At 34.6% G+C, this 11,595-nt stretch overlaps 1 protein-coding gene across 2 annotated transcripts; it reads left to right on the top strand.

Moving 5' to 3' along the window:
- LOC109841659 (eukaryotic peptide chain release factor subunit 1-3) lies at nt 324–6,505 on the top strand. 2 transcript variants are annotated; one of them, XM_020410608.1, is made up of 3 exons: nt 324–467; nt 4,002–5,461; nt 6,155–6,505. In XM_020410608.1, the coding sequence occupies exon 2, from the start codon at nt 4,041–4,043 to the stop codon at nt 5,349–5,351; it is 1,311 nt and encodes a 436-aa protein (XP_020266197.1). In that variant the 5' UTR covers nt 324–467; nt 4,002–4,040; the 3' UTR covers nt 5,352–5,461; nt 6,155–6,505. The 2 variants fall into 2 exon arrangements, with proteins under 2 accessions (XP_020266197.1, XP_020266196.1); XM_020410607.1 differs by having other exon boundaries at nt 6,129–6,505.

The following is an 11,595-nucleotide window of genomic DNA, read 5'->3' as shown; positions in this document are numbered from 1 at the left end:
TTCGGTTCGATCGGTTTTTTCGGTTTGGACCGAACCATGCTCAGCCCTATGCTCCGAGCATTTTAAATCTAATCACCGAAAAAAAATAAAGTCATACTAAATCTTGAGCTTGCATTCGCTTGTAGATAGTAATAAAATCTAATTAAACAATTGCGAAATATTCCTTGCAATTAATTAAAAAAATGCTTGTGCTCCAAGTAACATAAAGAGACAAACGCTCAATAATCAATTACAGTTTTAACCTCGTGCGCCAAACCCAATCCCTAGGTATTCCTACCAAATTAAAAACGACCAAGAGCTCCCAAATCGTTTCAGCCGTCCGATCTAAAACTTTCAACGGTCCAAAACGATCCTAAAATCCATCACGGCTTCCCTTAACGCGGAGAAACGCATCCCTATAAATACAGAGACCCTCCCCCTCCTCGGGGAGCCACCACCACCACCGCCTCGGACGCTGCTGCTCTCAGGTTCGAAACGCCCCCACTTTTCTCTCTCTAGAAAATTCTAGGGTTTCGGTGTTTGATTTCATGATCTTGTTGCGGATCGATGAGATTAAGAGTTTGTACGGTTCGTGTTTGCAGTAGAGAAAACCCTAGATTGCCCCCTTCCTTTCTCTCTCAAGGAATTACTAGGTTTGGATGCCGATCTCATGATTTTGTTGCGGATCGGTGCGATTGATGGCTTGTTATTTGTTGATTTATTTGTTTCATTTGTGTTTTCTGTATGAAAACCCTAGATTCGCTCCTTTAGATTTAGTTTTGCGATTGTTTTTTTATGATGATGGTCAGTTTTGTTATGAGAGGAAATATTTGGATGAGTTCTTCGAGATATGACTTGAGGATTATGTGTAATTCTCATATCTTAAGCGTAAAGAGGATACTTTTTTTGGAGATTAGATAGGGTGGTTGTTGATGTTAAGTGATCACACAGTCAATTTGGATGGGGATGAAGATTGATGAGAGGCCGTTTCCTTCCCTGAATATTCGATTCTGAGTTGGGTGGTTAAAAAGTCTGCACATATAGAAACACATGAGAGAACGGGGACTGGTTCCCCGTGGTTCATTCGACGATCAAGTCAGCCGGTGAGCTTGAGTTGGGAAATGAAGAACTCTGGGAGTTCTTGTGTGTGTAGCATATTTTGCAGGAGACATATTTTGTAGAAAAAATCAGAATCAGAATTCGAATTCTCTTAATGTTAGAATAGTACCTCTATTTATACTGGTGTCGAAGGGACAGAACTGTTATTGTGAACGAGCACAGAATGGCGGTGAAGAAGCATGAGTTGGCGACTGAGTTGGCTCTTGTTTTACAGATGTCGGCTGGCGGCTGGATGAGAGATCACCTCAACATTAATTAGAAAGTGATTGGAAGCATGGTGGTGTCTATGTAGTCCGATGAGTCATGAAGACTATCGAAGCTAGAGGCATGATGGAGCCTGCCAAGCATTAAATACGACGCTGATACGTTGGTCAGTGGGAGAGGCTCGAGGCTGAAGTTGTCTTCTAGTTTCGTCGAGAAGTAACGTCTTTCGAGTCGACATTGTGAGGTGTTGAGTAATTGGTCGAGTGGGCTCATTGTGAGTTGTTTTCGACAAAAGGGGTGATAAGTTCCGCCTTTCGAGTTGACATGAGGAAATGTCGACTCGACGAGTTAGCTGAGTTGTAACCCTTGTTTGTCTTCGGTCACCAATTTAGATTGGGGCATTGCATGCAGAAGTACACATATCCGTTCTTAGCAGATGGTTGCACTTAGGCGATTGAAAACACCATAATAGTTGTAGATGTTAAATTTTTTTAGAAGGAAGCAGTAAAAACAAAAGATTTTTTAGCAGTGTTGTGGTTCCTATATGTTGATGCTTATTGTTTAATTGTTGAAAATGGAGAGCATGGTAAGGTCAATTATGTGTGATATTCTTGTATTCTTCCATTGCTACAATCATCAATAAAACCCTGATATGATTTTTTCGGTTACATCTTTTATTGTTTAAAACGGTGTGCGTAGTATTGTGGACATTCAATAACATATACCTATAATCTTATAGAACTTAGTCTACAAGATCTATAAATACGCATGAACTTGCAACTGCTTATTCTAACTTTTAAAGCAGCATGATGTACAAACAAATAGTCTATCTTCCCCCCTCCCCCTTAATTCAGATTTTCGTAATTTTAATGAACACAAAGTACTTATAGCTGGATCAAAGCAAATTCAAATTATGAGCCAGCATTTTAGATTCTGTAGATATTGCATATTAACATAAGTACTTAGTTTTGCCGGAGAAGTTTGCATGCTTCCTTGTTGGCTTTCTATGATTTAAATTGGCAATTTAGTAGTAACTAAGGACGGATCTACACAGTGGAGTGTGGGGGCACTTGCCCCCACAAAAAAAATCAAAAAACATTGGAAATTATCTACTATTTTCATATCCCATAAAAATTTGTTTGTGCCCCCAAATTGAGAGCACTTATGAAAGATTGTTGTTGAAACTTAGGAGTAATTTGTTAGTTTTTGTGATTAAAATGAAAATGAGCAATGTATTGACTTGAAAGTGATAATGACATGTACCATGTTATGAGATCTTTATGATTATTATATGAATAAATTTTTCTGTTAATAGAATTTATATTAATTTATTTTACTAATACATATTTATAATTGTATATTGCCCCCATAGAAAAAAATCCTGGATCTGTCCCTTGCAGTAACTGATTGATTTGAACATGTCAATAGACTAAGATAATCTTAAGTAATTCTATTAGCACAACAATCACTAGAATTTCTAAATAATTTGAACGTGCCATGGCTATGCTTATGTTCTTCTTGACCAGTATATCACGTCTTCAATTATTTCTTTGAGACGGTGTTATGTCCAAAATAAGATTAAAGTGTGACTGTCTGATGAAACAATTTAATGAATCAGACATGTTTTTTAGAGTGAGTTAGACACGCTATTTTTAAGTATCCAAAGTGGATGGACATTCATGTCATGTTGGACAAGGGTCCTAATTTCACCAGGAAGCTTATTCCACAAGTGGTAGCCTGTAAGTGGTAGCCTGTAAGTTTTAGAAGTTGTTAATAGATATATATTCAATTTTCTTTGAATCACAGGCTCTAATTGCTTTTTAAACTTTAGGTTCAGTTTAGATGTACCTCTTGTCATCAGTTTGACTATCCTATTTCTTGTATGCAATTTGTTTTTTTTCATAATAAATCATTAATACTTAAGTAGGTTCGTGTGAATTTAATTAAACGGTAAAAGTTAGGCCTGTTTGGCAGGAGATTGTTGCAGTGTTTGTCATATGTTGTTTTCACCCCTGTTTTGTTTTCACTTTGGCAATTGTTTATTCCCAATAGGTGTTCTGCTTGTTAGATGCCACTTCAAGTAACTTAGCTACATGTTTGATGCATTGATACTATAAACCACTGCATCTTTGCTGATATAGTTTCTTTGATTTAAGCATGTTTTTAATTTTTTTAATTTTAAAATTTTTCTGGTATTAGCTTTGAGAAAGGGAACTTTATAAGTTATATACATGTCCAGCCTTAATGAGCTTGTAATTACCAATGAAGCAAAAGGGCAAGCTGTTTTTTATTTTTTCATTGCATGTGTGAAGAGTGTGCATGACACGACATAAAACCTGAATGTTAAGCATATCTCTCTCCTAAATAACAACTTCATGTTGGTTTCTAGAGTTCTGAAAAGATAATTAATTAGAAGCATATAAGTATACTCTTTTCTACTCAGCGTAGTTGTATCTACAAAGTCGTTATATGCATGGTTTCTACCTTAGATCTGTACAGTTGCATATGGAATATGGAATGTAGAAGATAAAGTGTGTTGTAATAGGTTGAACTGTTACAGTGCATAATTGATTATGTGGTTTTGATGGTGTGATATGCTCTGAATTTTATTATGATGTTTTCTTCTTTTATGCCCTTAAATGATATTTATGTAATTACTTAGCAGAAACATACCTAACTGTCACTTGTTTTTTTTTCAGGTAGATCTTCCTTTTCCGTGTGTGACAGTCTTTAAGAAGATGGCTGATGCTCACGAAACTGATAGGAACATTGAGATATGGAAGATAAAGAAGCTCATCAAAGCTTTGGAGGCCGCCAGAGGCAATGGCACAAGCATGATTTCTCTGATTATGCCACCTCGTGATCAGGTATCTCGAGTGGCTAAGATGCTGGGTGATGAATATGGAACTGCATCAAATATCAAGAGTAGGGTCAACCGACAATCTGTATTGGGAGCTATCACTTCTGCTCAACAGAGGTTGAAGCTCTACAGCAGGGTCCCTCCCAATGGACTAGTTTTGTACACTGGAACCATTGTTACTGACGATGGGAAGGAAAAGAAGGTTACTATAGATTTTGAGCCATTCAAACCCATCAATGCATCACTCTACCTTTGTGATAACAAGTTCCATACAGAGGCATTGAATGAACTTCTGGAATCTGATGACAAATTTGGTTTCATAGTGATGGATGGAAATGGAACCCTTTTTGGCACTTTGAGCGGTAACACTCGTGAGATACTTCACAAGTTCAGTGTTGATCTCCCGAAGAAGCATGGAAGAGGAGGGCAGTCGGCACTTCGATTTGCTCGTCTTCGGATGGAAAAACGGCACAACTATGTTAGGAAAACCGCTGAACTGGCAACACAATTCTACATTAATCCTGCAACAAGTCAGCCTAATGTTTCTGGGCTTATCTTAGCTGGTTCTGCTGATTTTAAAACAGAGCTGAGCCAGTCTGACATGTTTGATCCCCGGCTTCAGGCTAAGATTCTCAATGTCGTTGATGTTTCATATGGAGGGGAGAATGGTTTCAATCAGGCTATTGAGCTGTCAGCAGAAATTTTATCAAATGTCAAGTTTATTCAGGAGAAGAAGTTGATAGGGAAATACTTTGAGGAGATTAGTCAAGACACTGGAAAATATGTCTTTGGTGTGGATGACACACTAAAAGCTCTCGAGATGGGTGCTGTTGAAACCTTAATCGTTTGGGAAAATCTGGATATTAACAGATACACACTGAAGAACTCTGTTAGCGGGGAGGTCATTATAAAGCATCTTAACAAGGAACAAGAAGCAGTTCAGAGCAACTTCAGAGAGCCTGCAACTAACGCAGAGCTTGAAGTGCAAGAGAAACTGCCATTGTTGGAGTGGTTTGCCAATGAGTACAAGCGTTTTGGTTGCACCCTCGAGTTTGTCACCAACAAATCTCAAGAGGGATCTCAGTTTTGCCGAGGTTTTGGTGGCATTGGTGGTATACTTCGCTACCAGCTTGATATAAGGTCTTTTGACGAGCTCTCAGACGAAGAAGTGTATGATGACTCTGATTAGCAATCAATCAACCAGTCACTGGAGGGAGTCCGGTGCAAGACGGAGCTGGCCCCGATTGCGCCCGGACCCGCTTCACAGAAGCAGCCTGTGCTCTCCAAGAAAAATGAAGGGTTAGTATTTTGCTTCTGTCTTATTAAGTCGCATTATGTTTTTTTGGGTTTTTTTTTTGTTTGGTTTTTTTTGTGTGTGTGTGTGTGTGTGGGGGGGGGGGGGGGGGGCNAGAGAATTAGAGAATTCTATATAGAAGATCATTTAGTGGGGGTATCCGTAGAGAATTCTATATAGAAGATCATTTAGTAGACACATGTCCACACACATTTTTAAACTTGATGATTGCATTGATAATAATCTCGTGTTAATTGCAGATAGATCTCCAGTAGTTTTGATGTTGCAGGACTCCATACTCTTGTCCAGTCACGGATGGACCACTGAGTGAAACCTTTTGACTCTTTTACCTTCAGGTCTGAGTTGAGAAGGGTAATTTTCTCATACTTGAGGATAAGGAGTCCAAAAAGTTCACTCAGGGGTCTCTCTGCAACAATAGAAACTATAGCGGGTTTATCTGCATTTGGGTGATGTTACATGAGTCTTATCTGCGATTAACCCTATACTGGTCTTATTGCGTTAATTTTCTATTAACTGCACCGGTATTTGTTGATTTCACTGACTGACTATTGATAGTGGGACATGCTACAGAGGGCTGGCTTTCTGTAGTTTTCTATTCCGTTGTGTTCACAGTTCTTTAATTTTTAAAGACCATCTCTTTTCTTTATTCAGGATAAAAGATGAGATTCTCAATGCAGGATTTTAACCATATTGATTGGCCAGCTGGGTGATACGTTATAGAAGATTATAGACTACCGTCAGCCACCTGATGCTCTACATGATCGTTGCTTGGTTTATCACCATGATATTTGATGCAGTAGCGTCTTTGCTTTAAGCATCATAGGCCTCTATTTTACTATGCTATGTATACTATATGATGTCCGCTACTTGTTACAGTTTATGGAACATCTGCAGCTCTTTTGTTTCGGCAGAAATCACAAATGAGTACCTTTTATGATTGTCTTGTATTATGAACCATATTTGAATTTACCTACCTGGTACATGAATAAATAAATGGGTTTGTAGTGGATGCTGGTTTTTGTTAGCCACATGTTTCGTGCATGCGAGCTGTTGCTGGACGTGCAAGTCCCGCATATTTGAGGTTTATGCTTAATTCTGCCTTTGGGTTCATTCGGTGTGTCGCACAATGTTTGGATTGCTGCTGTTGAATCGGCTTTGTGTACTGTTTGCGGTTTGTTTTTGTTCATCTTGGTTTTGTTTTGCATTTGTACCTAATGTGGCTTGTGCATTTTTTGTTGACCATGGAAATGCTAATATGCTGTGCGCTTTCATGTGCACGTGTTCTGAGAAATTCTGGTTGTGCTGATATCAATATCAATAGATATAAACATGTATCACTCTGGCGATAGGATTAACATAGCAGCAAGGCGTTCTTTGCGTACAATCGAAGGATAGAATGAAGAGAAGCAGCGAACAAAAGCGGGAGAATTTTATGCAGCTGTTATTTTTATCGCATTCTTGATTTATCAGATCATGAAACATCTTTTCCCTATGGATGAAGTATAAATTTCCAACATGTTAGGAAAAACATGGAGGGAAGGAATGGACTAAGCCGATGGAATCACGAATTTTGAACTAAGCACATTTATTTTCCATTGGGTTGAACAATGAAAGCAGACAAAAAATTGTAGCTATTAAAAGTCGCAGTATTATTTTCCATTGGGTTGAACAATGAAAGCAGACAAAAAATTGTAGCTATTAAAAGTCGCAGTATTAAAAGAGAGAGGACTTGTTCTTGTCTAGAAACGATCGAAAATTAACAAATTGTGAAATCATGGCTAATACCCAAAATTTTGAAGTACACATTATTATTTGCCTTGGATCGAAACAAATGAATATTGACAAAAGCAAAATTAGTTATAACTTATGAAAATCATAAATTTTAAAATATGCATAATTAATTTGCAAAAATCGTAGGTTATAACCTATCAAAATCTTGAATTTTGAAGTAATCATCACTAATTGCCGTTTGATCGAATGAATGACTATGGACAAAGAATCTACTTCTTTATTACTACTAAAGGAGAAGGACAAAAAAGCTAAAATGAACAGTAACCAATTTAAAATTTCAAAATTATCTTCATTCATACTCTCTACTATCCAACCAACGGTTCACACAACCTTCTCTCTCCAATAACCAAACAGTAACTCCCACAATCAACGCACATTCTCAATTCAAAAAAACCAACCTGTAACTCCCACCTGCTTCTTTTCCATCACCCACGTTCTCAACCCAAAAAAACAACCTGTAACTCCCACCTGCTGCTTTTCCTTCAAAAAAAAAGTGATGGATTATAACTCATGATATTGTGAATTTTAAACTCTCGATAATTATTTGCTATTTGGTTAAAATGGACGAAATAGAACGAAACTCATAGCTACAACTCTTGAAAATAAGGAATTTTTACTCCGTTTAATTATTTCTTATTTTGTAGAATTGGGGGAAAAATGAGAAAATTTGTGTATTATAGCTCATAACTTTGTGAATTTCAAACTCTGCATAATTACTTATTATTTGGTCGACATGAAAAAAATGAACAAAAATTCATGCATTCTAGCTTGTGAAAATCGTGAAATTTAAAGTCCGTTTAATTATTTCCGATTTGGTCAAAACAAATAAATGGACAAAAATCATGAATTAGCTCCTAAAATCATAATTTTTTGCATGTTGCATAATTATTTGCCATTTGGTCAAAATGAAAACAAATTGTAGATTATAGTTTATGAAAGCTTGAAATTATTATAAATTTTGGAATCCATGAAATTATTACCCATTGGGTCGAAATTACTAAAATTCACAAAAAACTCGTGGATTAAAGCTCATAAAAAAATTGTGAATTTCAGCCTCCTCGAAATTATTTGGGAACAGATCGAAATACCTAAAAATGGCCAAAATCATGGATTATAGCTTATGAGATCGTGAACTCTAGCCTCCACAAAATTGTGAACTTGAACTCTATGAAATTATTTGCAAATGAATTGAAATTGGATTAAATGGCCAAATATCATGGGTTATAGATAAAAAAATGGTGAATTTTTGCCTTGGCAATTTTTTTCCTTTGGTTCGAAATAAATGAAAATGGACAAAAATTATGGGTTATATCTAATGAAAATGTGAATTTTGATCGTCACAATTATTTTTCAATGGGTCAAAATGACTAAAATAGTCAAAAATCATGGATTATAACTTAGGAAAATGTGAGTTTTGCACTCTCTGAAATTATTTGTTAATGGGACGAAATGAATAAAATTGGTGAAATTTTATGGTTACAGCTCATGAAATTATGAATTTTGGTCTTGCAGGTTATAGCACCGAGATCATGAATTTGGCAACTGCAACATTATTTGATAGTGGATCGAAATGACTAAAAATGGCCAAAAAATTATGGATTATAGCTCGCAAAATCATAAATTTTATCCATCTCTAAATTATTTGACAACGAGTCAAAACGACTAAAAATTGTCCAAAATCGTGGTTTATATCTCAAGAAATCGTGATTTTAACTGCCGCGCAAACAGGTTAAAATTACTAAAAATGGTCAAAATAGTTGGTACATCACATGAAATCTTTCATTTTGGCATGCAAAAATTATTCGACAATAGGTTGAAATGACAAAAAATGGCCAAAAATTATGGGCTATAGCTAATTAAATCTTGTAATTTATCGTCATGAAATCATTTGGAAATGGGTCAAAATGAGTGAAAATACCAAAATTGTGGGTTATTGCTGAATGAAATAATGAACTTTATCCTCAGCAAAATAATTTACCAAAGAGTCGAAATGACTAAAAATGGCTAAAATCATTCGATATAGTAGAGTTTAGTATCTGCAAAATTATTTACCAATGGGACGAAATGAATAAAACTTATCAAAATCATGAGCTATAACTCACAAAATCGTGAGGTTTGGATGCCGCAAAATTACTTACTGATGGATTAAAACGATTAAAAATGGCTAAAAATCGTGGGTTACAGCTCATGAAATCGTGAATTTTGGCCTTTGCGGAATTATTTTCCAATGGATAGAAATGAATAAAAATAGCTAAATTAGTTGGTTATAAATCAAGAAGTGGTGGATTTTTGCCTCCACAAAAAAATTCTCATTCATTCGAAATGAGTAAAAATAGAGAAAAATCATGGGCTATATCTCATGAAATCGTGAATTTTAAAATCTTCAAAATTATTTTTCATTTAGCCTAAATAAGCAAAAAAATGAAAAAAAATCATGGATTATACAATCCATCAAACACTCATATTTTAAAGTAGTCATAATTAATTGGCATGGGGTCGATGAACAATTATGGACAAATATTGTGGATTATAGCCCATAAAAATCATGAATACTCAAGTTCGCTGAATTAATTGCTAAATACTCTAAATGAAAAAAATTGTGGGCCAATAAAAATATGAATTTTTAAGTATGTATATTTATTTTCCATTAGATCAAAGAATAAAAATTGTTTTAAAAAAATCATGGGTTAAAGCCCATTACAACCACAAATTTTAATAAAAGAAAATTTAATTGTTATTGCATCGAAACTAACAAACATAGACTAAAATCGTGGATATATCTCATGAAAATCGCTTTATAAAATACGTATAATTACTTTCGATTGGGATAATACAAACAAAAATTGCCTAAATCGTGAATTATAAGCACATCAAAATCTTGCATTTTGAACTACTCATAAATTGCCATTAGATCGAATGAACAATAATGCACACAAATCAAGGATAAATCATGAATATTGAAAAGTTTTATAAATATTTACTATTTGGTCAATATGACGAATTTTGCACTGTGCATAATTATTTTCTATTTGGTTGGAACGAAAAAAATAAAGAAAAATCATAGGTTATAGTGCATGAAATTGTGAATTTTAAAGTCTTCAAAATTATTTTTCATTCAGCCTAAAGAAGCAAAAAAATAAAAAAAATCATGAATTATATAATCCATGATCCATCAAAAACTCAAATTCTAAAGCAGTCACAAGTAATTGTCATGGGGTCGATGAACAATTATGGATAAAAACGATGTATTATAGCCCATAAAAATCATGAATATTGAACTTCACTTAATTAATTGCTAAATAGTCTAAACGAAAAAATGACAAAATTGTGGGCCAATAATAATCATGAATTTTTAAGCATGCATATTTATTTTCCATTAGATCAAAGAATGAAAACTGTTTTAAAAAAATCATGGTTTAAAGCCCATTACAACCACAAATTTTAATAAAAAAAAATTAATTGTTATTGCATCAAAACTAACAAACATAGACTAAAATGATGGATATATCTCATGAAAATCACGTTATAAATACATATAACCACTTTTGATTGGGATAATACAAACAAAAATTGCCTAAATCGTGAGTTTTAAGCACATCAAAATATTTAATTTTGAACTACTCATGAATAATTGTCATTAGATCGAATGAACAATAATGCACACCAATCAAGGGCTATAGCTAATGCAAATTGCAACTATTTAGTTTGCACAATTACTTCTTAAATGGACGAAACAAGCAAAATGGACAAAAATGATAGACTATAGCCCATGAAGATCATTTGTTTTGAAGTTGGGATATTTATTTTCCATTGGGTCAAAAAATAAAATAAAAATTATAAAAAAATCAAGGGCTACAGCACACAAAAATCATGATTTTGAAGAAGCAAATAAGTCGAGACAAACGAAAAAAAAATCACAAATTAGCAAAGAAAAATCGTAAATTGTGAAAATCATGGATGTTATAAAATTGCAAAACTCTAGAATAATATTCAATGAAAATTACAAATTGCAAAAATCTCGAGCAATAACCCATAAAAGTCTTGCATTTTAAAGTGTGCATAATTATTTGTCATTCAGTTGAAACAAATAAATATTAATAAAAATTGTGGGTTACCACTAGGGTTTGGAACAAAACGGAATTGAGTACTTTATTACTCAATTTCCAATTCAGAATTCAATTCATATCCAAACGCAAAATAAGTTTCGAATTCAACTCATTTGCTTAATTAGAACTTCGGTAAATTTTCACATCGGAGCATTCAAATTCAACATCCCAATGCGACGATTCAATTAACCCAAAATTTTCACCAAATCCGTAACTCCAGA

Source organism: Asparagus officinalis, chromosome 5 (genome assembly GCF_001876935.1).
Source record: "Asparagus officinalis chromosome 5, Aspof.V1, whole genome shotgun sequence".
Classification (NCBI taxonomy): Eukaryota; Viridiplantae; Streptophyta; class Magnoliopsida; order Asparagales; family Asparagaceae; genus Asparagus; species Asparagus officinalis.
The sequence above is the reverse complement of the archived record's forward strand: the minus strand, read 5'-3'. Positions and strand labels throughout refer to the sequence as shown.

Excerpts from the sequence above, each read along its gene's own strand:
- LOC109841659 (XM_020410608.1), top strand. The coding sequence starts at position 4,041 with ATGGCTGATGCTCACGAAACTGATAGGAACATTGAGATATGGAAGATA.